This window comes from Ursus maritimus, unplaced genomic scaffold (assembly GCF_017311325.1).
Source record: "Ursus maritimus isolate PB19 unplaced genomic scaffold, ASM1731132v1 scaffold_29, whole genome shotgun sequence".
NCBI classification, from domain to species: domain Eukaryota; kingdom Metazoa; phylum Chordata; class Mammalia; order Carnivora; family Ursidae; genus Ursus; species Ursus maritimus.
In genome coordinates, this window is record NW_024425452.1 from 5,370,674 (window position 1) to 5,398,370 (window position 27,697).

Below are 27,697 nucleotides of genomic sequence, written 5' to 3' on the forward strand. Positions count from 1 at the left end.
GACTGTCTTTTTCTTATTGATTTGTAGGAGTTCGTCTTATGTTTTGCATAGGAGTTAAGAACTGTATGTATTGCAAATATCTTCCCGAGTCTGAGACTTTCCTTTTCACTCACCTAATGGTATAATTGGAGAAACAGATGCTCTTCATGAAATACAACATGCCCATCTTTTATTTTATGGTAGTGTTTTCTGTGTTCTCCGTAATAAAATGTTTCCTCCTTTGGGTCTCTTATAGTGTTTTAAACAAAGAGTGGTATGGGAGCGAGGTTTAAACAGGGTCCTTTGTACATTTGAAGTCTCAAACCAAGAAGGTTGAAGGAGGACAATAAAAGAGTTCCCTGTATGAGAGCCCAACCCGTCCCTTCAGGCCTTGCTCAAATTCCACTTCCTTAGTGACATGGCTGCCAACCGGCTTCCCTCCCCCCTCTGCTCCTTTCAGTAAGTGCTCTGCGAAGTTAATCCCATCTGTTGGTAACTTTTTAGAAAGACTGTAGGCTGAATCGCACTCTTCCACAATTACCACTCAAAAGTAGCTCAGACAGACAACACAGAAATTATACTACACGGACAGAGAGTCATTCACCAGGTATATTTGAAGTCTAAGCTCTTTGAGCTATACACGTGCACAAATGATTCAGTTGGTGGAAATCTCCCCCTTCCCCTCCATATTTAAACTTTTCAAACTGAAAATAGTGCTAAAGAGGGTTCCATAAGGTGCGTCATGGAAATGCTGAGGCAATTCTGACTTTCACAGTGCAGGAGGCGCCCCCGAAACCCTTCAAGGACTCCTTCCCATTTCTTACTGCTCTCCTGGGAAAAGTTCCTCTTCCCCCCTCCCCAAACCCAACTTACTGAAAGAACTACTTGATCTGAGACAGAATAACACGGAAACTTCGAAGTTTCACCAAGACTAACCGCTTAGGTCATCCACTCCACTGTGTTTTTATTTTGTGACGACATAGGATGGTCATTTTAACTTTGGCTAAATTTGGCTGGAAATGACTGATGGTATCTGCGTTAAAACACCTACAAAATTATTTACAAATATGTTTTCCTCATCCAGATTTCTTTAGAACCTGCGTTCTGAAAATTCTGAGTAGCTTAAAAAGTCAAATGACCCGCAGAAGACTGCGAAGGGGTTGGGCACAAGATGGCCGACGGGTGCAGTGCTCCCTGTCTCAAGAGCTCCGAAAATTTTTCTTCCACTAGAGGGCAGCATTCCTCCACTTTTAAGTCTAATCTTTCATTTCTTAATGAAAAATCAAAAACCTCCACAACAAAGGAAAGTCAAAGCATTTGCTTATTATACACTCCTCAGATTTTATTTTTAAAAGGAGCCTGCATTTTTCTTATGGAAACTCAGGGTTTTACAAGCAACGCTGTCCTCAGTTTCTCCTGTACTGTGTCCAGTACGATATTGCTATATTCACAGTAGAACGGACTTTAATTTCTGAGTGATCAGTCTGTTTTAAGTTTCTGATGAAACTAACGTACACCTTAGTCAAAAACCACAACAATCCTTCCATAAGATGGCTGTGTTATTGTTCTCGCGTGCTCTTCTGAGGCTTGGGTAATGAACGAATTTCCCCACTCCCTTGTAACTGGCATTTGCATCTAAAGTAATTCATCAATGTACAGGAGGAGAGGAGGCCTTGCACATATAGCAGAAGGTAATGGTTTTATAGGTGTATCTTCGGTAATGCACTTCGGGCTACAGAAATAGAAATATCACATGTGACGAAAACAAATGTTTTTGAGCAACATGGCCATTGCATGAGTAGGATTGGTATATGTTTGTTGATCTACCATCCTTTCCTTTTTCAAATACTCAGTGGCTACTACATTCTGGAGATCTAGCTTCTTCCAAATGGTCTATAACGGACACTTGCCTCTTACACTTTATTTAAAAACAAGTGTTCTTGATAGCAAAGATGTTGGCTAATCATCTATATATCGGCATGAGAAGTTTCGTGCCCTTTCAAAATTCAGCATTATCCATAATAGAGTGTAATATTATCAGATTATTTGTATTACTATATGAATGCATTCATAAGCAATGCACATATTATGTATTTAAGCAGCTAATGGCTGAACAATCACTAAATAAAAAACATCCAGATTTTAAAAGCACAGCTGAGACATTTGTACAAATATACAAAGAGAAAAAACAATCATTCAGACACCATGAAACTTTTGTAATAAATAGGTTTGTCTGAAATCGGTCTCTATCACCCTGGACAAGCCTCCCCCATGAGTCTGGGAAAGTACTCTACGGAAGTGGTGTTCAAAATCTACGGAGGAATATCTTTGGGGCCAAGCTCAGTGTTGCCTCCAGGAATTTTAACAGAGCTATGAAAGTATTGACTCAAAATAATGGATAGACCCAGACTTGTTGAGCTGGATGATGCTGATAATTTTTCTAGTCTAGATAGGACATGGCTGGATGCTAGACAATCTGTGAGTTATAGTATATCCTCGAATCATGAAAATAAATGCTGGTGATCATGCATGTCCTGGGAATGTCGGGATGCAGAGGACTGAGTGAGACCAGATAGGGATATCTCATGCAGTCAAAGTCAAGTTTACTTATGGTCCTACTGAAGTGGCCAGGAAGAAACAACACACACACGTCAGGACTGGGACTGAGACAGATCACAGACAACACGGGCGCTATTTGTTAACTGATGTCTCTGGCTTGGATCAACATGAGAGAATGAAGATATAGGCTGTGCTGATACTTTAATAAGAAAATACTACCTTTTTTTCTAGAACCTTCTAAATAATGCATTATTACTCGATTGGTATGATATGATCAGGAAACATATCACCTTTTCCTAGCCCTTTTGTCCGAGAGGCTTGATTACAAGGAAGGAATCTCAAACAACCAAACACCCAGGGATTGAAAGGCAATTATTTTTTTTTTCGACAAACAAACAACAGAGGGAAAAAAAAGCATGATAAAGAGGAGACAGATATTATCGTTGAGGCGGAGCGGTGAGCTCAGTTGGACACGGAGGGTGGCAGGCCAGGACGCCGGGTTTGGATGATTTTTGGCTTTGGGGAAGTCTTTGGCTCCTCTTCTTCCTCTATGTCACTGTCGCACACGTGCACGACGACACTCGGGGTGGACTCAGTTCCCGCATGGAGCTCATACTTCTCTCCTGAAAGGCAAGCAAAAGGGGGGTGATTAAGGGGGAAGGGAGCTCAAAGCAGATTCTTTGGCAACATTTGTTCTGGAAGTAAGAACAGTTTACAGTGTCTCGGGAAACCTGGGTCTTATCCAGGAATGGCAGGGGGCGTCGCAAAATGGAGTGAGATTGCTCGGTCACTGTATCTCTACCACCTATTCACTGGACAACGCCGCACGGTCTGCTCATGTTCCCGTAGCCACAGCGTCCTCAACTGCAAACTTCAGCACGGTCCTAGGGACAGCCCATGGGATCGCGGTGATGACTGAGTGGGTCTGGCAGCGAGCGAGTTCTTGGTTTCTCTTCTGTTCCCCATCACCGTTGCTAATTGCTGAGTGACCTTGGCCAATAGCTTCACTTCTTCACCTTCTCCACAGGGCAGTCTCTAAAGTCTCCTCCAGCCTCACACTTTAGTAGCAAGAGCTGCCCCAGGATGGACTCAGGCAGGATCCTCACTTGTCTGGCATTTGTGGTGGCTACTGGGTGACGGGCTTAGATGACTGTCAAGGTCCCTTCAGGTTCCAAGAGTCTGTCCTTCTCGACTGGCTCGTCTTACGGCCAAATGGCTATTAGTTGGCTGGCTCCCTGTCTTTGTTTCACTTCACTTTTTTATTTACTGAGCATTTATGGTCTGGCCTATGGCTGTAATGAAGGCTACGGGCACAATAAAAATTTGTGTCTATTGCAAGAGCACAGCCCAGTGGCCACACGTGGAAACAGGAAGTATCACAAAATAGCACCCTAAGCTCTAGTGTGGCAATGTACGATATATGTCAAGGACTGTGGCACCAAATTGTAAGGAGAAAGTAACACTGAAAGGCTTCCGGGGGGGGGGGGGTTGGGTGAAATTGACTTAGGTGGAAAAGACAAATAGAAGACCTCCAGGTGGTCAGGCAGGAGGAGGGGACATTCTCCATCCACATGCTTTTAACTTTTCAACTTAACTGTTGACATACTCACTTTAATCTTCTCCTGACACCCCACCTTTCACTCCCCATCCTTCATGAATGTGGAAAATCTAAAAGGAATGTCTCTCAAATATCCTGGCTTTCCAGGTCTCACTAGATCAAGTCCTCGTTTCTTTGACCAGGACAGAAGACCCTGCACAATCTCTTACCAGTCACGACAGCCATGTCCTCGTACCTACTGATAAAGGAACTTCCCGACTTTAATGTTTGTGGGCTCTGCTCCTAGTCTTCCCAGGGAAGCTATCCTTTAACACTGACCAAGGTCAAAATGACTCAGCAAAACCTCAAAGCATGGGCTGTATTTCTGCCCCCAGCACACATTGTAAGTCTGCTTCTTAAAAAAAACAAACAAACGAAGGAAACCAAAAAGGAGCATTCCAAACATAGATACAAGAAAAACAAAAACACCCCTCCCTGATACCCATAAGATTAAAGTCAGACAGCCTTGCACATAGTAAAAGCTTAAGATAAAGTCTGTTTAACTATCTGGAATGTCCTTTGCTGCGATGCTTTGTAACTCTTCTTTTTTTTTTTTAATTTTTAATTTTTATTTATTTTATTTTTTAAAGATTTATTTATTTGTTTGACAGAGAGCAAGAGAGCAAGCACAAGCAGGGGAAGTGGGATAGGGAGAAGCAGGCTCCCCACTGAGCAGGGAGCCCCATGTGGGACTTGACACCAGGACCCTGGGATCATGACCTGAGCTGAAGGCAGACGCTTAACTGACTGGAGCCACCCAGGTGCCCAATCTCTCTCTCTCTCTCTCTCTCTCTCTTTTTTTAAGATTTTATTTATTTATTTGACAGAGAGAGAGAGAGAGTAGGGGAAAGAGCAGAAGGAGAAAGAGAAGCAGGCTCCGCACTGAGCAGGGAGCCGGACTTGGGACTCCATCCCAGGACCCTAAGATCATGACCTGAGCTGAAGGCACATGCTTAACTGACTGAGCCACCCAGGTGCCCCTAAAATTTTTTTTGATTTTTGTCTTTTAATCCCCTCAGTTTGCGGTGCTGGTTTTGTGGCAGGCATAGCAAACTAATATAGCTATGTGCTGCTAAGAGTGTTCTCTTTCTGTTACGAGGCAGAGAAGTCTTTGTTGGACCACCTTTGACATCCTGGTATGTAGAGCAAAGCCTTTCCTGGGTGAGGGCAAGGGATACTTCACAAAAACGGAGTGTTTCAGCTCCAGGATTTTGCTGGGTGTTGGCAGTAGCCAAGAGGGACGGAACTAGGCAGAGCCACAGAAATACGGCTCATAAAGACGCTGCAATTTAAAGTCTAGATTTGGTGAAATCATAGGTAGAGAGAATTGTGGCAGCAAGTAGGAAATGTTTGGCATAAGTGGCCCAATTTGGATTCAGGAGAACCAGGAAGGACACCTGCCTGAGTCATTCTCGCTCCATTCGTGCTCCGCTTTGCTTCCCGGCCGGAGAGTAGGACGGGATAGCGCTCACCTAACTAACTCCACCGTGATCCACCCTGAAGTCCTTCTACGGCCTATGCTCAGAGCTGTGCTGACCTGTCCGCGACACTTACGGCTCATTCAACTGTGTTCCGTTCTCCTGGGAAGCATTTTGTCAGGTTTATCAAAGTCTCTAGGTGAAACAACCACTTGAGCTAATGCCAAGGAGCGGAATCTATAGGACACCAGCTCTTGCATAAAAGGCGCCTGGCCGGGGATGGGCAGAGACCTGGCTGGGTGGCATCTTCGAGCAGCGCTACTCAAACTCCTGATGGCTTACTGGTGGTGCTTGTTAAAGTCAGAATTTACTGGGGGCGTGCCTGAGTGGCTCAGTCGGTTGAACGTCCGATTCTGGATTTCGGCTTGGGTCATGATCTCAAGGTGGTGAGATCGAGCCCCTTGTAGGGCTCTGTGCTGGGCAGTGAGCCTGCTTAAGATTCTCTCTCTCCCTCTCCTGCTGCCCCCCCCCAATAAATAAATAAATGATGGGAGTTTACTGGTATGAGGCTGCAATGCTGCCATTTCTGACTTGGTGACATCACCTTTGGAACCCAGCACCTGCTCCCTCCCTCCATTCTGCATTGTCAATTTTTCAGGGGAAAGGGCTAACGGTGAAGGTCAAAGGCAGGATGCAGGGACGCTGAGGATGCAGAAGGGAAAAGCAGCAAGGACTCCACATTGGCGCTGTGGCCACCCCCAGCCCGGATTCATCGGTGGTCTTCTTTCTCATCTTTGTTTCTGGGACAGCAACAAGCCCCTCGAAGTTCCATAGCAAACGGTGATGAGTTCATCGTATCCACGGTTTCCAAAATGCTCTCTTTCCTTTGGGAATGCTTTGCAATTCTGAGTGAGAGACGCCCTCCAACAAGAGACGGAGAAAGAGAAGAGGAAACACATGATGAGGTCATTCTTCTTGTTGCCTGCAGGGTTTCTTCGAAGTTCTCCCGGTTTAGAGAGGAAGCACCTCTTGAGGACACAGGAGCGGCGGCTGGAGCCCTGCGCCTTGCCCTGCTGGTTGTGATGCTGGGTGAGGCGGAGGCAGTCTCAGGACCACAGGAGGGAATCTGCCATCACCCAGGGAGTGTGGGGAGGTCGGGGGAGGGGGGGCGGCAGGGAACCCAGCCAGGGGGCTGAGCAGACACCCTGTCCCTTTCCTCATTTGCCGGCTAGAAGCTAGTTGCTAGCTTTATATATATTTATGTTTAAATTGCAAAATATACATAATGAAGCCATTTGTTTGCCCTGGCTGGGAAACTGCCCTGGCTAGTTGCTAGCTTTATATATATATTTATGTTTATATTGCAAAATATACATCATTAAGCCATTTGTTTGCCCTGGCTGGGAAAAAGAACATTGCCTTAAAGATACCTCTAGTTGCAATGCGTTTACCAGTTCAAACCTGAGTGCTCTCCTCTAGGTCAGGTGTGCGGGGGGGGGGGGGCACACTCAGGATGTGGCAGGAAAGCCCAGGGCGGTGCTCCATGCTGGGCAACTCTCACGTCGTCGAGCCCGTCCAGCTAACACAGCCAGGCTGTTTGGTAGTAGAGAGACTTTATTGCTGTGATCCCATTAATGCTGACATTTCACTGCTCTATTTTTGGAAACTTTCTTACTATCAAAATCCAGCAAAGCTTAACAGCTGCTAAGAGTCCCGCAAAATAAAAAGAAATAGCTTTGGTGTGGCTGGATTGAATTTTTCTTTTTTTGGCCCCTCCTTCCCTTTGGGCTTCAGCTAATTCCTCTACCACGAGGGCTGATGTCAATGCTGTCACCCTGTAGGGTGACCAACTGGGCCTGGCAGAGGACAAGGAGCCCCTGGGGCCCTGTCCACTTGGGGTCGGCCGGTGCTGCCACCCTGCAGGGAGCATGGCCAGTGGAGCATTTCTTTGAAAGGACAAGCAGAGGGTCCCCCATCACACCCCCAATCCTCACATCTGTGTTCAAACCCTCCTCCATGTCCTGATTCCTACAAGTCTGGAGGAAGTGGAGGTGTCCATGGGCTGCTTCTTGCTCTCAGAGAGAAGGTCACATCCTTGCTCTGAGCAGGGGCTGGGGGCCGAGGTGACGTGTGTGGGTGGCTGCTGGTCCGAGTACCCCCGGAGGTTCTCCATCGGGCTTGTGGGCCAGGAATTGGGCCCGTCTTGAATTCTCTCTAAAATAATCAGTGTGATTATGCACAGTCTCTAAAAATCAGCATAATGAGAAGTGGGAAGGGCAGGGAGATGTTACAAAGCTCTATTTACCCACATGACCGCAGAGCCAAGATGGTTTGGATTCCTAATCAGAAAACTCTTGAGATGGAAGGAAAGGGAAAACTTTCTATCACAGGAGCGCTTCCTCGGGCAGGTCCTCATGTGAGCTGGGGCTCCAGGAGATGGAACCCCCGTCCCAGAGGCTTTCAAAAGACCGAAGAGTTGAGTAGGCATGAGGCTAGGGTTTGCTTTATGCCTCGCATGGCTGCCATTCTTCTCTGAAGAGTCCCTCCCTGGAGCATCATGAGCTCGCAATGTCTCTCTACGCCATGCTTTGTCCTCAGCCTGGACTCACACCTGCATCTGGCCTTCTATGGACATCTCTACAAAAATCTCCCACCTTCTCCAAACTCACATATCCAAAGTAGAGTTAGCCATGTTCCCTGTCCATCTGTGTTTCCTTTCCAGCTGTCACATTTCTCTGGGAGGCTCCATCGTCTAGGTGCCAATCTGTAGAGTGGGTCATCCTGGAAGCTTCTCTGCCTTTCATCCATGGTAGTTACTCTGTCCCGGAGCGTAATTCAGTAGTGCTTTGAAACATTTCTCCATAGGCTCCCTCAGTACCCCCTGCTTGTAATGGCCCCATTCACAGTTTACCTCCTCCCACCCCGAGGACTCTCAGCTGGTTTCCCCACCACAGGAACTAATCTTCCCTGCCAGAATAAGCTTCCTAAAACAGCATTTAGGGACGTCACCTCATCAGTACCAGCGGTGTGACGCTGAGAGACACATAACATTCTCTGCCTCAGTTTCCCTCATCAGCAAAATGGGAATAACAACCACACTACTGGGATGCCACAAAATAAAGAAATATTTGTCAGATACTTAAGAAAGCCCTCCTGAGATGCATGACATGATTATTTAAGGTGATGGGGTGGTCAGTGTTGCTGCCTAAAATAATCTCCCATTTTCAATGTGACGAACTCATCTAGTTGTACCACAAAGCAGTTGAAGAATTAAGCAGGTGAATAAGGCCAAAGAGCTTCTACTCAGTGGAGTCGCTGCTGTAAACAGCAAGAAGGGGTGGATGGTGACATGCCGCGTCCTCCAGTTCAGATGAACAGGGGAACACCGTAAATTCTGACCCTCAAGATGGAATGACCTTTGCTCTCGTCACCACTGGTTCCCCCCGCCCCATGGGTAAGTTCCTCTCCTTTCTGCTCTCTCCCCACCTTTTTCACGCTTGTATCTCCATGAGAAGGGACCAAATCTTAAGCTGATTTTAAATGAGATCTCTTTCTTTTTCTGAGTCACTTGTTTATGGTGCCTAATTATATCACCTTTTACATTATACATTAGTTGTTTCATCTGGTGATGTTTTATGGTCCAAGCTGCTAAAATGGTGGTTTTGGTGATGGCTGCACGTACAGGCACACGCTCAGTAAATACCTTACTGACTTATGAAAGGCACCGACCTCGGCCGTTTACGACATACCTGTACCATGCCCAGTACGTACTCGTATGTGAATTTTTCTCCTAGTGTTTAACGTGTGGAAGTTTTAGATTTTCAGCTAGGCTGAAAACCAAGTAAGGGCAAGCCTTTACCCTATTTTCAGCGTGCTGGCAGTGCTAGGACACAGGAGGCTTCGTGGGAACTCGCCATCTGCTTTAAACATCGCAAGGACTATGACTATCTCCCACGCCCTTACTCCATGCCAGCTCCACAGCTCTAAGTACTTCACGTCAATTGGCTATTTAATGATGACAACAGCTCGGTACTGTGGGTGGCATCCTGTCTAGTTGATGCAAGAGGAAATTGAGATCACAGAGGAAGTAAATGGCAGAGCCAGGATTCAAACTCAGGCCCATGAGACCTCAAAGAATGTGCCCATAATCACTCTCCCGCGCTGCCCGTCCTGACTCCCACGGGGTCGTATTTGACAAGAGACACTCCTGAAAGGGAGCTGGGTTTCACTTTACTTGTAATACGTTCTTAAGGCAACTTACGTTTTAGTGAATATTTGTTCTCTAGCTAAAGAGGAACTCATCTTGCCTCTTTTTGTTCTGGGCCAATTGCTAGTTCCTTTAGGCATGGCCTCCTTGACGAGGAATCTTCTCAAAAGATAACAATCGATTATGAAAAGAAAAGGGCTACATATTATAAAGTGATTTGACTTACCTCTTTCATGATAGCTTTGGACTCTGGAAAAAAATTTTCTATGTTTCCTTCTGGCTTTAATTTTATTATCTCTCGTGCTGTACGTGAATTCTCAATAGGAAAGTTAGTATCTTAGCAGACTGACTCTGTTTCACAATGACGGTCACAATATTTCTTGTGAAACATTACTCTTCAATAACCTTGCCTGTTGTTCATGGAGGACTGTTCCCACTGTGTTCCCTCCCCTCAAATCTGGACGGTTCTTTCTGACTGTCTTGACTAATACACTGTGGCAGAAGTAACCAGTGTGGATTCTGGGTTAGGTCGCAAAAACACACGCACTTCTACCCTGCTCTGTCAGGATGCTCATTCCTAGAACTTTGCATCCGTGATGTAAGGAAGCTCGAGCAGCCCATGAAGAGGCTCCCACGGAGAGGAAACCAGGGTCCCTGACCTACATCCTGTCTGAGCTTTCAGCCAACAGCCGCACCAGCCATGTGAGTAAGCCATCTTGAAAGTTGACTTGCTGGTTCCCGTCTGAGGTGCCCAAGCAACGTTGCATGGAGAAGAGATGAGCTGTCCCCCTGAACCCTGCTTAAATAGAAGATTTGTAAGCAAAAAAATGAATGCTGTTGTTTCAAGGTCTTCATTTCGGGATAGTCTGTTATGTGGCAATTGATAAGCCATGGGTCATACAAGTTCTCTTTGTTAAGAAGCAAGCTAAGCCACTACAACGGAGTTGAAATGAATTGCTTGTGCTTTTTCCTCTTTTCTCTGCTCATTAGACTGGATACCACACCAGTCTCCATCCTTCCTCCTTATGGATGAAGCTCCGCGAGCAGGCCACTTGGGACTTCTCTCTGTGGCCGCTTGCTTACTCCTCTCCAGTGGAAGCAGAGTGACAACTTAGGGGACAGGAACTGAAACTGTTCAGCTCGCCCTCTCCACTTTGCTCTTTGGGCCATCCCTGCCTGCAAAGGGCCTGTGCCCTGCTCTGCTCTTGACCCTGTGCTAAGGCCAGCGCAGGAGACCCTGCCTGGTGTGGGCCAGTCTGCGGCCGGCAGGGGGAGTCCAACTGCTCTGCTCCGGATTTCAGCATTGGGAAGCCCTGGCTGGTGCTCAACTTGGCCACATTCTGGGCTTCAGCAGGGCCTCAGAAACAGAGCTGGCATTATTCATCTGCTCTGTCTTAGTCTTATCTAACCCTCGAATAGGGAAAAAGAAGCATCTGTTATTAATCTGCACTGAACGTTAAGAGTGGACGATGGCTTATCAAGGCGAGTGCGAAGAATATTTCCAACAGGATCCTTGAACGCAGAACCATGCTGGGTTGTGTGTGCACATTAAACTTGATTTAAATTAAAAACCCTTTATATTTGAGTAAGATGAGGGAGGGAGAGTCCAATATTAAAGTGATTTCAGGCTTCTCACAGTTAGAAGGCACTACAAAGCCCTTTCCCAGTACTTTTATTGTGAATGTGCTGTTTTCAAGAGGAACTAGGGAGCATCCGTCCTGATCTATGGAACAAAAGCATGGACTTTCTATGTGCTGGTTTTACGGAGCGTGCTGCCTGTTCATGGGCTTGAAAACGGACTGAGGGAGGAGTGTGTGTAATCTGAAATGTGCTTGAAAGGTGCTCACCCTTAGATTTCCTTTCCCTTCATGTGTTGGGTTTAGGACTTCAGTTTGGCAGGGTAGGGAAGGCGAGTAAGGCTGCCAAGCCCCGCCCTGCCACTCCCTTGTCAACAGCAGGGACAGAGGTGCCTGGCCCTGAGGCGGCTCTGGGAGGACTGGGGAGTGGTGGGGGGTGGGGGGCGGCAGGAGAGCTGCCTGCAGGAAGCAGGGGTGCGGTGACTTGCACTTCCTTTCTTCCTCCCAGACCCTGGCTGGTGTCTGAAGTCACCGTGTCTTTGGGCCTCTCTCAATCCTGGCAGGGCTAAAGCTGGTTTGCTTTGGGGCCAAAAGTGCTCCCCAAGAAAAGAGGAGTTACGGTGAAAAACATCAGGAAGTTTCCAAAAGCTGTACCACCACCCGCATACATGATTTGACAGTATTTTTAAGTCATCTACCAGCAAGCTCGTCTTCCCCTATTGTTCCAAAGGGAAGGAAAGAAAAGTGTGCGTGTACGTCGGGAAGGAGGGGGGAGCCGGTGACACTTCTCTGGACCGCTCCCCTCTCTCACCCCTCTTTTGTCTGCTCCACACTGGCACCTCTGACCTCTTCCTAGGCACTCCTTGCCTCTGTGTCTTTCTCGCATTCGAGAACCACCTGATAAATCGTGCAAAAGTGTAATTAGTATGGCTCTCAAACAGGGCTGCTAAGCTCCCAGTGGTGTCTGGAAATGCAAGAGGGATTTTTTTTTTTAATTTTTATTTTTTGGTTTTCACAGGGACTGGGCTATGTGTGGATCCTGGCATTTAGTAGGTGATGCCCAATGATACTAAATGGACTGCAACGTGTAGGACTGTCAGTTCCAAAATATCACAGCTTTCACACTGAGACACACTGAGCTAAGAGCCTAACGTAGGCACATGTACATTTTAATAAAAGACTAAGATATGGTTTAAAGATCAAGTGACCAAATTAGGTAACACACACTGAGCATTCACCATGTCCTGTGCTGGGCATATAGATTCGGACGGGTTATCTCATCCGATACCTGCAGCAGTCTGATTTTCCTGTTGTGGAGGCACAGAGGGATTGAGAAAGTTTCTCAAAGTCACACAGCCTATAAAAGGTGGTGTCTGGATTCAAACTCACATCCCAAGTTTTAGTCATCATGGTAAAGCAAGAGAAATATCTTTCTTCATGTTGGAGCCTCACGGACAGCTACAGAACAGAAGAGGAGGCATCCCAGGGCAGGGGGGCTTCCTGGAGACGTGTACACTCACAACTGCCTATTCATAAGCTCAATTAGGGAGTGGAGAAAGAACTTATTTTCTAAGTAGAAGTGGAAAGAGGATTCTCGATTAAAACCCATATTCCAGGGAGGAAGAAACATTCCAGAGACAGAAGTCCTTTGCACATTCCTTCTCTCCCATACCTTTGTGCTTCCATGAGCTCACATTTCGTTTTGATTGACCCGAGAGAAAAGCGCTGTAGGTAATTTTGAGGGTGGGGTCAAATCACTGAATGGCAGCTCTGTCCCTTGTCCTTCGAGTAGCCTCTGTTTCCGTCAAAGAATGCCCTCTAAGCTTGGGAGGCAAAGAGTATAAAGCAAAGCACACACCACCCCAAGCCCATGTAAAGTTCAGAGAACAAGCCCATGTAAATCACCACCACCACCTCCACAAAAGATAGGCATATTGTTCTCGCTGCTGGTAGACACTGTTCCACATGCTTTCCGCACCGTAATTCCTATACTGGCATAGGAAACATCTCTCAGCGATGTCCTGCTAAATGATACTGCTCAGAGCAGAATGATCATTGCACCCACTATGGACTGGGTAGTTCCTATGTGCCCGGCACTGGGGTGGGTACCTCATGTATATTCATTATTCCATCTAAATGATAACCTTACAAATTGTCAAAAATTACCATAAAAAGAGGTGCAGAGAAGTGAAGTAAATTGTTCAAGGTCACCTCAAACAAGTGGAGCTGGAGCTAGGACTCTAATTGAGGTTGCCGAGGCCAAAGCATGGCCGCCATATTGCCTCTGCCATTTAGGATTATGGTGGGTATGGTGCAGGAAAGACACCAGGGCGGCACACAGTCTTCTCTGCCTCAGCGGTCTAGCATCAGCTCATGTCACATGATCCACATACATGATGGGCGTTCTTCCTCCTTACCCCTCATCCTCTGTCCTGACCCACATCAAAGTAGGAAGGCAGAAAGGGTCCTTGGTAAAATGGGGTGGGAGGAGAGGGAGAGATGGGGCACAGAAGAGAGGGCGAAGGCAAGAGAATGCTTCTATCCTTCTGTTAGGAGAAGCGTTCTATTTCAATAAAGGAAAGTTTGTTGATCTTTGGGGGGTTTCCCCTCTAAGACTGGATGAGGGGGGCCATGGATCTTCATTCCCTCCTGAGTCATTTAGGACCTAAAGTACTTCATGGGGACAACTGGTTGACTGAGGACCTGAATTCACAGCTGAAGACAAGAAAGTGGAACCCTCCAGGAAGTTATGGATGAAAGAGACTAGGAAAATATGGAGGGAGCAGGGCTGGGAAGATAAAGGGAGACTGAGAAAAAGGGCTCTCTGAAGCCCGTGAGGTGGGGCTCATCCACACGGGTGACAGAAAAGTAGCAACATAAAGAGAGAAAGTCTGAGAGGCATGAGGTTTTCCTCTCTGGAAATGACCATCTCGTTTGACCTTTCCTGATATTAAGGGCCTGGCTAAGGGCGTAGCTCTGGGGATGGTCATGTGTCTTTTCTGTTACTCTACCATGTGCATATTTTACCTGTGAAAGCAGAGAAAGAAGTATTTTATAGTGCTCCTCGCCAGTGATCAAAAATATTGTGGAGTATATGCTGAGAAGAAAACTTTCCGAACATTTTTTTTCCCCAGGGAAAATTCTTAAATCATAGGTTTTTGTTTGTTTGTTTATTTTTGTTTTTAAGTAGGCTCCTTGCCCACTGTGGAGCCCAACGAGGGGCTTGAACTCACGACCCAAAGATCAAGACCTAAGCTGAGATTAGGAGCCGGACATTTAACCAACTGAGCCACCCAAGCACCCCTCCAGGGAAAATTCTTCAAAAGGAGATGGAAAATTCTGAGCATGTGGTCCAGGATCACAGATCTGCGTGCTTCGGGTGGGGATGACGGAAGAGACGGCGTGAGTGGGAACACTGGAGCCTGACTGTTTTATTTGCTTTTCATATCTGTGATCAGAAAATAGCAGTTGTTGAACAAGAACTGAAGCTTATATAATAGTCATACCACATGCACCCAAAACATAGGTGTCCATCTATATTTAAAAAATGGAATTTTCCTTACCTTTGAATCAATGAACCTGGAATAGAAACTGTTTCTTCCTTGTAAGTTATATGAATTAATGAAATGTATTTTCCTTGTAGAGGAAATGCTGTGTGCTAGGCAGCAAACCAGCAAAACTGCTTTACTATGGCATATTTTGATGGAGAAGAATTTTGGGGAAAAAAAAGGCTAAATATAGCAGATGTACGCAACCTGAAACTTGGGCACCATTTTAAGCCCTCCTCTGCAGTTAACTAAAATTGATCTCCCTCACAAGAACTTAAAATAGCAGGAGGAAAAAAAAAAGGAATAGACAATGACTTTCCATATCATTCCCTGCAGGCATTTTCAGTGACAATGAACGTGACCTTCCAGAGCCATCCTAGGGAGCAGAATAAAGCCTGGCATTTCACAAGCCACCTCTGATTTACCACCCATTTAGTACATTGGAACATCTTCTTGTTTCCATTTTGGCTGATTGGTAGAGATCAGCTGTCTTGCTGGTCTGGGTTTTTGTTTTTCCTATTTTGCTTTATATCTGAAAACAACACAGCACCGTACTCTTTCTGGAGTCAGGAATAATAGCTATAAAATAAACCAAAATAAATATTCGATTCATCCTCCACTTGGTCAAAGCCCATCTTCTTTTGTCTAGATTGTTAGATGATGGGCTTCTCTAAATTCCCTAGGAGGACTCAAGGCAATATAGAGAGCCTCTGTTTGACAGAGCCGGTAACTGTCCTGTAAGCAGAGCAGAACGCAAAGTCTGATCCCCGTGTCCCACAGGGCAGCAGAGAAAAGCATTCAACGGGCCTTAAAGCCTCACCCAGTGGCTGTGTTGCAGGGGGTGCCGATAGGCACAGAAATGAAAGGTGGAGGAACACATCGTGTAAGTTGTTTTGCATTTTAAAAATTTCCTTTGAAGGAGCGTATTTGAACGTACCAGCTGTGCAGCCTTGGGCAAGTTACTTAGCCACTCTGTGCCTCATATGCCCCAGCTGTATCTATGAGGAGACTAGCAACTCCTGTCTCACAGAGTCGCTGTGAGCATTAACGGAGATAACAGAGTAAGGTGTCCAAAACAATGCCTGGCACACAATAAGCCCTGTATATGTTTTAACCCTTGTTTCTATTTAAATTTTTTCCCTAATTTATCTATTTCACTTAGTTTGGATCAAAACAGAACATACAGTCACGGGGACACAATGAAGAATGCTTGAAATGGCGCCTCTCACATTTTCCTGAGTATAAACTTGTTTTCACTGCAATAAATAGAACCAGACTTGCTTCTCCAGGGTTATGTGGCCCTTGTGTCATAAGAGGCGTTATGACAGCCTGGGAAGGATTTCAAAGGAATCCCACAGGCTTGGGTTTGACCATGGTTCCACTGTAACTGCACTCTCCATGCTTATTTCAAGAGCCTCTCCAGAAGCTCCAGGGAGCATGAGCCGTTCCTGTCTGGAAGAGGGTCACCAGTTTCCTTTCCCAGAGAAGGGGAGTCCTGTTTTGCTCCTGCTCCGCGGAGCCTCCATGAAAGTGTCCTCTATGAAAGGGTCTTGCTAATGCCCGTCCTTGCCTTTCAGGGCGGCCGGGCACGTTGCCGTTCCCGCGAGCCAGCTGGTCTGCTGAGGTGATCCTCACTCCGCCCCAGCGCCATCTTGCCCTGGATCCAGGCTCCATGGCGCTCTTTCTTCAGACTGACTTTAGCTCAGCATCTTTCGATGCCCACATCTCCTCTCAGTCACTCGGCTCTCCCAATTTAGCTGTGTTAGTCACTCCTCTGAAGCAAATCGCATCCCTTTGAGTTGCTTTCTCTGCTCTGATGTTACTGTGTTTCTGCGCTTCCGGAACTGAGGCAGCCATCCCTTAATATGGGATGACTTACAATTCCTTACTGCAATGCTTCTGCCAAAGGATTAAAAATGAATCTCACGAAATCTTTTTTTTTTCCCCCAAACGGAAACACTCGAAGTCCTCTCCTTGAAGAAAACATTAATTTAGTGTTGCCTGACTCAGGCTGGATAAAGCTACAAGAAAGCAACAATTTGCTGGTGAAGAACGCATCTCTAGGCAGGCTGATGGCGCTGATCTATTCACTCATTCACGCATGCGTTCATTTGTTTAATATTTATTGAGCATCTACTATGTGCAAGGTGCTCCCAGGTGCTGGCAGTACCAAAAATCGGGAAGACAGTGAGTTGAAAAATAGCGAACTACTGTAGGAGGAGTGCGGGAGCATCTGTGCAAAGTGCCATGAGGAGGTTGAAGAAGCAAGTCCCTGCGCTGGCCCCACGTGGGGAGGGGGACCGTTGGGCATGGGAAGGACACGGGGTGTGGCTGTGCTCCTTCACTGTCGTGGCTGGAACAGCTGCAGACACCCAGGCTTCTAATAGAGCCTCTGTGATATTTTCAACTCTACTGTTGGCTACAGATCATCCATCTGTGTGGGGTAAAGAAGCTTCAAGGACACAGGAAGAGGACAAATGGAGAACTAAATAAAGAGAAGCAGCCTCGAGTTGCTGGCAAAGAATGGAGGGAACGATATCTCAGAGAACACACCCGGGACACAGTATCAGTCATGCTTCAAAAGCAGAAGACCCTCGCTCTTTGCCCTTACACACATAGTGCACAGGCCCTCATTTGCACTCCTGCCACACCTGGGTTTGGCTTTCTGCGAGTCACAGTGGCGTTAGAGAAAACTCTCGAGTCAGGGTTAGGATAAATGTTTTGCCAGGGTCACAGTGGAGGAGGCCTCACGTCCCCCGAGGCCATCAGTGTCCTCTAAGGCCACGGGATCTGGCCACGTGGGGGAGTCAGTAGAGCCAGGTTTGACATTTGTCTCTGCCACCAACCAGCTGTGTCCCTTTGGGCAAATTCGCTCACAGCTTAGTGTTCCGATCTGTAAAATGGGAATATTAACCATTGCTCTCTGTGTGCTCGCCACAGGGCAGAGTGCATCAGAGCACGTTTACTGGGTAAGGGAAAGCCAGGCTCAGACGGTAGCAGCACCATCGGTAAGTTAGTCACAGCTCACAAAAGAACCCCCTTGTTTTCTCTGCCTCCTGAAGACCATTTCGTTCCTCCTTCCTCCCTCCCCCGTGCCAGGCTCTGTAAGCCTCCCTTCTGAGGCCTAACTCCTACTCCCCTCACTCCTCCTGCCCCCATCAGCTCCAGATCACACCCACCCTGGCAGTGTCCTCCAGACCCGGGACTCCATCAGCCAGTGAGGGTATCCGAGACCCGCCCTCACCTTGTCTCTGCATCAAGCTTTGTGAACAGGAATTACACATGAATTCTCTTTCCCATTTTAGAGAAAATGATTTGCATTTACCGGATTCCTGGCTCCAAGGGAGCGCACCTGAGGCCGGCTGGGATCTGACGGTCAGGACATCTGACTTGGCCTGGGCCTCCTTTATACACAGGGAAGGAGCAAGAGCACTGCCTTGGAAGCCTGGGCAAGTGACTTCTCCCCTGTCTGGGCCTCTCAGTTCCGCCTCCTGAAAAATGCAGGCTGGCCAGGGACTCCTACGCCCTCCAGCCAAGACCTTAGAGATTCTCTGAAGCTCCATTTCCTGGTATTTGAGCAACTGTACCAGGTGTTCAAACGTGTTCTCATCAGGGTCCGTGCAGGAGACTTCTGCTGGCAGCTCCGAGCCCCTTGGCTTCAGTCGGTCCATCCGGGGCTGTGCGTGCCTGCTTCTGGAGTGTCCTGAGTTACCATGGGAAACGCTTTCACAGGGCTTGACCTGGGCAGACCCAACTTATTTTATATACTTCACATTTACTCATATCACAGACATGGCTCTTTGCATGGGAGGTACGTTGAGTCCTGATTCCTGTATGTGGACGAGGCTTTCAAAGAAATCATGTTTCACGAATACCTCTTATTATTATATTGCTTCTTCCCTCAGTTCCTCTTAGCCAGGCACCTACTGCTTCTCACAGCGGCTCTTTGAGGGTGGAACCCATGGCCACTGCAAAGGCTGCTGGGATGCTGAGTGCCTTGACGGCAATTAGAAAGAAACCCCAGGCAGCCTGCTGTCGGGAGTGCTAGAATTTAACTTTCGGGCCACATGGCACAGCCATTCTCTGCAGGGAGAGCTTATTCCTCAGACCAGCCTCATCCTCATCCGAGGACCCACCAGGGAGCCCTCTCTTCCTGGTTTGCCTGGGAATTTCCTGTGTTTGGCACTGAACGTTCCCAGGAAGCCTTCAGTCCTGGGTGAACCACTGTTCTGGTGTGGTCACCCTAAGAGGGGTCGCCCTAATAACCAGGCTCCTCAAATTTCCGTGGGTATGAGAGTCATCACGTGTGATGATTAAAACGGCAGACTCCTGGGGTGGGCGAGTCTGGGGCAAGCGTCTTCCGGAGCACACTACGAAATACTGCTAAAAACTCGTACATCTGTCATCGCTGCTCTTTATCACTTGGCCACCGGTGGCTCCTGAGAATTCTGGGGAGCTTTTAAAATATACTAATGCTTGAACTTGACCCAAATCAATTAAATCAGAATCCTTTAGGGTGCAGTCTGGGCATTGGGATTGTATTTTTAAAGCCCCCTCTCACACCAGGAGAACACCTAGTGGAATAGACACAATGGGCATTATGTACCCTCAGACCCACAGTGCCTAAGACCTCAGTTGCACCTGCCTGCAGGCCCAGCACTTCCCACCATTTCTCCTCTTGCTTTAATACAGGCAAAATACTATCAACGGAAAAAAGAGGCTGAGCCAATAAAAACCAAAAGCAGTTCTTTAGGGTCTCAGAATTGCAATTTGGCGAACACAGATGTGGGCAGCAAACCAAACAGTGCTCCTCACCCCAGGGAACAAAAATCGAGCATTTTTAAAGACCTCAGGGAATGCTTGTATACGTTGTTTACGAACAATTTTGATGGGTGTTCGTGGCAGACTATCTTGGCTGAATCTGTTTGGTTGCTAAGGCTGTCACTAAGCAAAATCTCTTAGTATAGAGAGTTGCAGGCTGAGTTCTTGGAATATCATCATATGTGGTTGGGCCCAGTTCAAAAGTTCATGGTCCTACCGGGTGAGGACATGCCCAAATCCCATCTCTTTTATGGGCCTTCTAGCTCCATTTTAAAACCCCTTGACAGGGGCGCCTGGGTGGCACAGCGGTTAAGCGTCTGCCTTCGGCTCAGGGCGTGATCCCGGCGTTCCGGGATCGAGCCCCACATCAGGCTCCTCTGCTATGAGCCTGCTTCTTCCTCTCCCACTCCCCCTGCTTGTGTTCCCTCTCTCGCTAGCTGTCTCTGTCTCCGTCAAATAAATAAATAAAATCTTTAAAAAAAAAAACAACAAAAAACCTTGACATAAGCGACCTCATTTCATTTCACCTATCACAATACGTGGGAGTATTTTTCCAGCGAGGTGGCAATGTCTGCTGAAAGTGAGGATGACATCACTTCTAGGTACAAATGTAAAGAAATTTCGGATCAGTGCACAGGAGATTTGTATAAGGATGTTAACTGTAGCTTTGATTGGAATGGCGAGAAACTGGAAACAGTCTTAATGTCCAACACAGGAAACTGGCTGAATCAAGTGTGATGGTATATTTGCCCAGTGGAATACTATACTGCCCTGAAAATGAGACAATCTGAGCCACGTACACCAACACTGGAGGAATGTGACCATAAGATTTTTTTTTTTTTAAGGTAAAGGCTACTGTGATCAGCTTCTTGCAGACCAAGAGGCTTCACCTTGGCAGGAAGACTGTCTTGTTTCAGAAGGTTCCTGAGCTTTCCTACGGCAGCAGTAAAAGAAGGTTGCACAGCACAGAAGCCTCGTGCCAGCTGGTAGAGCATATTTGGCCTATTCTGAGAAAACCATAATATACCATAATATACCAGAGTATACCAGGATATACAAAACATACCAAAATTCCTTGCGGTATAGAGAGGAATCCCTAAGAATTAGGTAGCTCTTTCTAATCTTAAAGCATCTGCATTGTAGTGCAGAAGCAGCACGGACAGACATTTAATCCTGGTTCCCAAATTGCTGTTAAACAAGGACAAAGTCGGAGGCTGGTTCTTTCTCATCCATCAGCCCTCTCGCCGTCCACACATAGCAATAAACCCATTAGAAATGCACATGTTACCATGAGCCCCCGATTTCAAGGCTGTTCATCCCGTGAGGCTTTTCTAGGTTGCTGACAACGTTTATTTTCCAAAGGAGTCACAGAGCCTACCTGGTCCTAGTTTGGCCACGGCATAGAGGAGGTCGTAGTTGAGCACTGGCGTGGCATCGCTGATGGGCTGCCAGCCAACGGGAGGAGATGCCGGGGGTGAGATGAGGAATTGTTTGGCGGGCTGCGGCGGCGCCAAATGCAGCTTGTCACCGTCTGTCTCTGGAGTCTGAACCTTTCAAACAGAGGAGAAACGAAGACACAATATTCATTAGGGCCTCCGATGGGCCGTGTTGGGACCCGAAGGTGCAGAGTCTCATTTTCAGCCTGTGACAAATGAACCAGTGAACCAGGCTATCATAATAATCACTGCTTACCACCCACCATATGCTCAGTTATCCTGTCTCATCCTTAAAACGGCGGCTCTCGACTTGTAGCGTGCATCGTGATGACCTGGACAGCTTACAAAAGCACAGACCGTGGAGCCCCAGCCCTGGAGTGTCTGATTCAGCTCAGCTGGGGTGGGGCCCAGGAATCTGCATTGCGAACAAGCTCCCAAGGGAGGCTGAGGCTGCTGGTCCCCAGACTCCTAGCTCCCTTTCCTTCCTTCCTCTCTCTCTCTCATTCTTTTGAGGTGACCTTCACATCACATGAAATTAAACCATCAGTGGCACGGAGTACATGCCCAGTGTGGTGCAATCACCACTTCTGCCTGGATGCAAAGTGTTTGTGTTGCCCCAAAGGAAACCCTGTGCCCATGAAACACTCTTCCATTTTTGCCTCTAGTCCGACCCTGGCAACCACCAATCTGCTTTCCGTCTCTATGGATTTGCCTGTTCTGGACATTTCACAGAAACGGAATGAAAATACGTGACCTTTTTTGTGTCCAGCTTCTTTTACTTCGCGTAACGTGTACAGGGTTCACCCAGGTTGTAGTGCCCACGGGGACTTCAACCCTTTGTATGGTTTAATAACATTCCAGTGAGCGATGGACCACGACTGGTTTATCTGGTCATCCACTGGTGGACATTTGGATTGTTTCTTCCTTTTGGCTCCTGCGAGTAGTACCAGCGTGGATATACGTGTACAGGTATTTGTTTGAGCTCTCTTTTCAAGTCTTTTAGGTACACACCTAGGAGTGGGTATCTGCTGCGTCAGATGGTAACTCTGTTTAACTTTTTAAGGAAACAGGTGGGGTTTCAGTAGATAAAAACTGAGCTTTCTACAAGCAACACAGTTACTAGCAGCATGGGATTCAAACATGGGTCTAAGGCTAAAGTCTATGTTCTTAGTTTTTAGATTTTATTTATATTTTATTTTATTTTATTTTATTTTATTTTACTAAGAACATTTAACAAGAGATCTACCCTTTTTTTCCTTTAAAAGATTTTATTTAATTATTTATTTGAGAGAGAGAGAGAGAGTGCGCAAGCAGGGGGAGGGGCAGGGAGAAGCAGGGTCCCCGCTGAGCAGAGGGCTCGATCCCAGGACCCCAGGATCACGACCTGAGCCGAAGGCAGGTGCTTAACCAACTGAGCCACCCAGGCGCCCCAAGAGATCTACCCTCTTAACAAATTTTTAAGTCTACAGCATATTATTGTTGACTACAGGTACAGCGTCGTACAGATGATCTCTAAAGCACGTTCACCTACTTTAACTGAAATGTATACCTGTTGATTAGGAACTCATCATTTCCCCCTCTTCCTAGTCCCTGGCAACTACCATTCTACTCTTAGGTTTTATGAATGTTACAATCTTTGATCCCTCATATAAGTGGAATCATGCAATACTTGTCTTTCTGTGACTGGTGTATATTTCACTTAGCATCATGTCCTCAAGGTTCATCCATTGCAGAATGTCTGTACTATCCAAAGCAATCTGCAGATTTAATGCATTCCTTACCAAAATCCCAATGGCTTTTTTTCTTTTTTTTACAGAAATAGTAAAAAAACAATTCTAAAATTCATGTAGAACCACAAAAGACCACAAATATCCAAATCAATCTTGAGAAAGAAGAAGATCATACTTCCTGACTTAAAAATATATTACAAAGCTAGAGTAAGCAAAATAGTATGGTACTGGCATTAACAGACACATAGACCAATGGGCATATAGAATAGAGAGCTCAGAAATGAACCCACACACATGGGGTCAACTGATCTTCAACAAGCGTGCTAACAGTACGCAATGAGGAAAGGATATTCTCTTCAACAAATGGTGTTGGGAAAACTGGATATCCACATACAAAGGAATGAAATTGAAACCTTATCTTAGACCATATACAAAAATTAACTCAAAATGGATTAAAGACACAAAACTAAGACCTGAAACAGCAAAAATCCCAGAAGAAAATATAGTGGAAATCTTCATGACATTGACCTTGGCAATGTTTTAATAGATATGACACAAAAAGCACAGGCAACACAAAGAAAAATAAACAAGCAGGACTACATCTAACTAAGTCTTCTGCACAGCAAAAGAAATGATCAACACAGTGAAAAGGCAATCTGCGAATGGGAGAAAATATTTACAAACCATATAGAGGTTTAGATTATCTCCTTATCCATATATAGGATAAAGAGTTAAGGAATTCCTATGACTCAAAAGCAAAAAAAAAAAAAAAAAAAAAAAAAAAAACCCACCAAAAAAAAAAAAAAAAAAAAAAAAAAAATCCCACCAAACAAAAACAAAATAAAACCTAATAACTCAGTTAAAAAATGATCTAAGGACTCAAATAGACATTTCTCCAAAGAAGATACATAAACAGCCAACAGGTATATGAAAAATATTTAGGTCACTAAGCATTAGGGAAATGCAAGTCAAAACCACGGTGAGATATCACCTCACACCTGTCAGGATGGGTATTATCAAAATCCAATAAATAAATAAAAGACCAAGCGTTGGCAAGGATGTGGAAAAATCGGACCCCTTGTACACTGTTGATGGGAACGCACAACGATGCAGCCGCTATAGAAAACAATATGGACACTCTTCCAAAAAATAAAAGAACCACCATCTGATTGAGCAATTCCACTTCTGGGCATTTATCCAAAAGAACCGAAATCAGGCTCTTGAAGAAATATTAACACTCCTGTGTTCACTGCAGCACTATTCACAACAGCCAACGACATAAATGTCCATCGACTGATGAATGGGTAAAGAAAATGTGGCATCTACATACGATGGAATACTACTCAGCTTTAAAAAGAAGCAAAGTCTATGTTTCTTCACTGTGTCATCTTTGTAGAGTTCAAAGATGGGAACAATGGTTACTGACCAGTAAGAGATGGATCAAGATATCTAATGATGAAGGGAAGACACTGATGGAACTAATACTAGGACATTGATTTTCTTTTTTTTTTTTTTTTTAAGATTTTATGTATTTGTCAGAGAAAGAGAGAGAGAGCAAGCACAAGCAGGGGGAGCAGCAGGCAGAGGGAGAAGCAGGCTCCCCACAGAGCAGGGAGCCCAATGCGGGACTTGATCCCAGGACCCCGGGATCATGACCTGAGCCGAAGGCAGATGCTTAACCGACTGCGCTACCCAGGCGCCCCAGGACATTGATTTTTCTATTGCTGCGGACTCTGTGAGCATTGCCAAGAATTGCCCATTCCCTTTTGGAATAGCCAGTATTTATTTCTGGATGAAATAAAACACAGAATTGATTTCCACATGTTTGTCATGTTTTCTCATGGATAGGAGTCATTGGAAAGGTATACAGTCCACTGAAACTAGGATATAACTGAAATTTTAACCATAACCCTGCTAGGAAGTTTAGGAGTAGCTGTGAACAGACCATTCTTACTACAACCCCCAGCTGGTGTTCACTGTGCATTTACCAAATGCCAGGCAGTTGAACACACGACAGTTCATTTAATCCTCCCAGCAACAGTCTGGGGTGTGTATCCTCCTCCTCCTTTTACAGGTGAGGAAACTGAGGCCCAGGAAACTTGCCCAGGTGAGAGCCCAGGCTGATGGCCCTCAGAGCCTGCTTTCTAAACCTCTTTGATGTCCCTGCCTGGGAATCCATGGTGTAGGTTTATTTCTCCGTGAACTAATTTTAGACTACAAACCAGCCTGAAAGTAGAAAGGGCTCCATTTATACTTTTAAAAAGCAAAAGATAATATGGAGCAAGAACTACCTTACCTGTGCAAAGTAGAGTTTTAATTTTTTCCCTCTGAACTGGGTTTCATGAAGCTCTATCCTGGCTCGGGCTGCAGACTTGGGATTGCTGAAGTTTATTCGGACACGTCTGAAACTCTTGAACAGCTGGAACGTCACGCAGTCATCGTAAGTCCGAAACAGACCCTCAAATTTTTCCTGATAAAAACAAACAGAGGAAAATCCATTGGTCATGTATCTTGCACGATGCCTGATCCGACATAAATAACTAAGTAAACAAATAGGCTGTTCTCGACATAAAACAGAACGCTAGTAATGTATTTTTTAAATTTAAAATCAATTAATTAACCTATAGTATATTACTAGTTTCAGATGCAGAGGTCAATGATTCCTCACTTGCATATAACACCCAGTGCTCATGACATCACGTGTCCTCCTTAATGCCCATCACCCAATTACCCCATCCTCCACGCCCCTCCCCTCCAGTAACCCTGTTTGTTTCCTAGAGTTAAGAGTCTCTTATGGTTTGTCTCCCTCTCTGATTTCCTCTTAGTAATGTCTTTTTTTTTTTTTCCATTGGTTGGTCTGTTACCAGGTGTTAAACATGCTTGTGGATTCAGTGGAAGGACTCATAACCTGGGTCCTGAGATCTGTAGAGGAGAGCCAGTGGGGTTTGAAATGCATAAAAATCCTGGAAATTATGCAAAATGTTGAGTAAGTTTCTATGTATATGTATTTTTTTTCTGGAGAGAGGGATCATAGTTGTCATAAGAGTCTTAAAGAAGTCCATTATTGCCAAAATATTAGCGCTATCGAGTAAAGTATGTGAGAGATATTATTAGCGATTATCAGTCTTGGTGGCACTGCACAGATCGTGCCATGTGATTAGTCCTGGTTCATGAAATGTGTGCAGAAGGCAAGAAAAAGCCCTTAAGAATTTTTTCTCTTTCTCTGAAAATGCCATGTATTCCAGATGATAAACCATTTAGAAGCAGGATTCTCCTCAGCCTGGGCCCCTGAGTGGCTGCGTGGAGCAGAAACATCTTTCTCCCTACTCCCACACATCCTGTCGTTGACTCTGCCTTGGAGAGGAAAACAAAAAACAACAAACAAGCCTCTATTGCATTCAACCCCTGAGATCTGGAGACTGTTATTCCCCCAGCATAACCTAAAACCTATCACAGCACAAAGCAATCATTAAAAAATTTTGATTCGGTACAACTTCAATTCAACTAAACAAATCTCTATTAAATGCTCACTTTATATAAGGCATGGTCTCTGGGCTTAAGGAGGATACAGAGATGAGTATCATTATGTTCCGACTCTCAATGGTCTAACAATCTATTATGAGAGGCAGACACAGACACAAATAAGAGAATGCCCATAAGGCTGGGGGAAGGCATATAAGGAAAATTAGAGTATTGAGTATATAGATGTCTGTGTATAATATTATTAATGTTATTAATACATATATATTAACCATCTGTCTGGTTCCTCTTAGCTTTATTTTTTTTTAAAGATTTTATTTATTTTTTTTGACAGAGATAGAGACAGCCAGCGAGAGAGGGAACACAAGCAGGGGGAGTGGGAGAGGAAGAAGCAGGCTCCTAGCAGAGGAGCCTGATGTGGGGCTCGATCCCATAACACCGGGATCACGCCCTGAGCCGAAGGCAGACGCTTAACCACTGTGCCACCCAGGCGCCCCCCCTCATAGCTTTAAAAAAATTCTTGTTATAAGTAACAAAACCAGTGCATGTTAGATTAATATATGTTCTCAGTGGAGAAATTGCTACTAAGCAAATAAATAACTTCTATTTAAACAAACAAACAAACAAACCCTGATTCTTTTATTTCTACAATGAAAGGTGTATCGTAAGTGTGAGTATAGGTGGGAACGAGGATGCACGAAGCTGCGGCAAGATTCACCGAATTTTGATTCGTAAGGGACCTTCGGGATAGTTAAGCTTTTCCTTCTTCACCTCTATCGTTTTACAAATCAAGATTCTGAAGTCTGAAGAGACAAGGACCCACCATGGTCACATGGGCAGGTAGAGGCAGAGCCACCACCAGGCCAAAGTCCTTGTGACCCTGCATATGAGATGCTTTCCACTATACAAGGATTTACACTGCTGGACTGAGACAGAGAGAGAGAGAGAGAGAGAGGTGCTGTGGCAGGAGTCAGAGACGGGGAGCAGTACACTGACCCAAGGCTCGTGTGTGACCACATCGAGCAGAATCAGCAACGTGCCGGGGGGCTGTAACATCACTGACCTCTGGGGTTGCAGAGGAAGAAGAACCCTGACGTTAGAGAAGGCCTCCTTGTCTGTTGGGCACCCAGACGAACATGTCTTAGACCCCAGAGTCCATGGCCCGTGACCCTTCCAAATGCTTGGGCCATTTTTGAGATTCTTCAGGGCATGCCTGTAGTTCTTCCCATTTTTGAGTCCTGGTTCTTTCTCTTTATACCCTATCTATCCAGTCCAGAACCACAAATGACACATTCAGAGCAAGTGTTTTTCTGGTTTTTTTTTTTTTTTTTTAAGTTTCATGACA

The 27,697-nt window shown here is 45.7% G+C and overlaps 1 protein-coding gene across 2 annotated transcripts in view; it reads right to left on the bottom strand.

Moving 5' to 3' along the window:
- Nucleotides 1–574: 574 nt before the first annotated feature.
- The window catches only part of RCAN2 (regulator of calcineurin 2), a 264,715-nt gene continuing 237,592 nt past the window's right edge, over nt 575–27,697 (bottom strand). For both annotated transcript variants that reach the window (XM_040643556.1, XM_040643557.1), the window contains 3 exons: nt 25,169–25,342; nt 21,085–21,256; nt 575–3,161 (listed from right to left, as the gene is read on the bottom strand). In XM_040643556.1, coding sequence (XP_040499490.1) covers nt 3,001–3,161; nt 21,085–21,256; nt 25,169–25,342 — 507 coding nt within the window. In that variant the 3' untranslated portion in view covers nt 575–3,000. The remainder of the gene's footprint in view (nt 3,162–21,084; nt 21,257–25,168; nt 25,343–27,697) is intronic.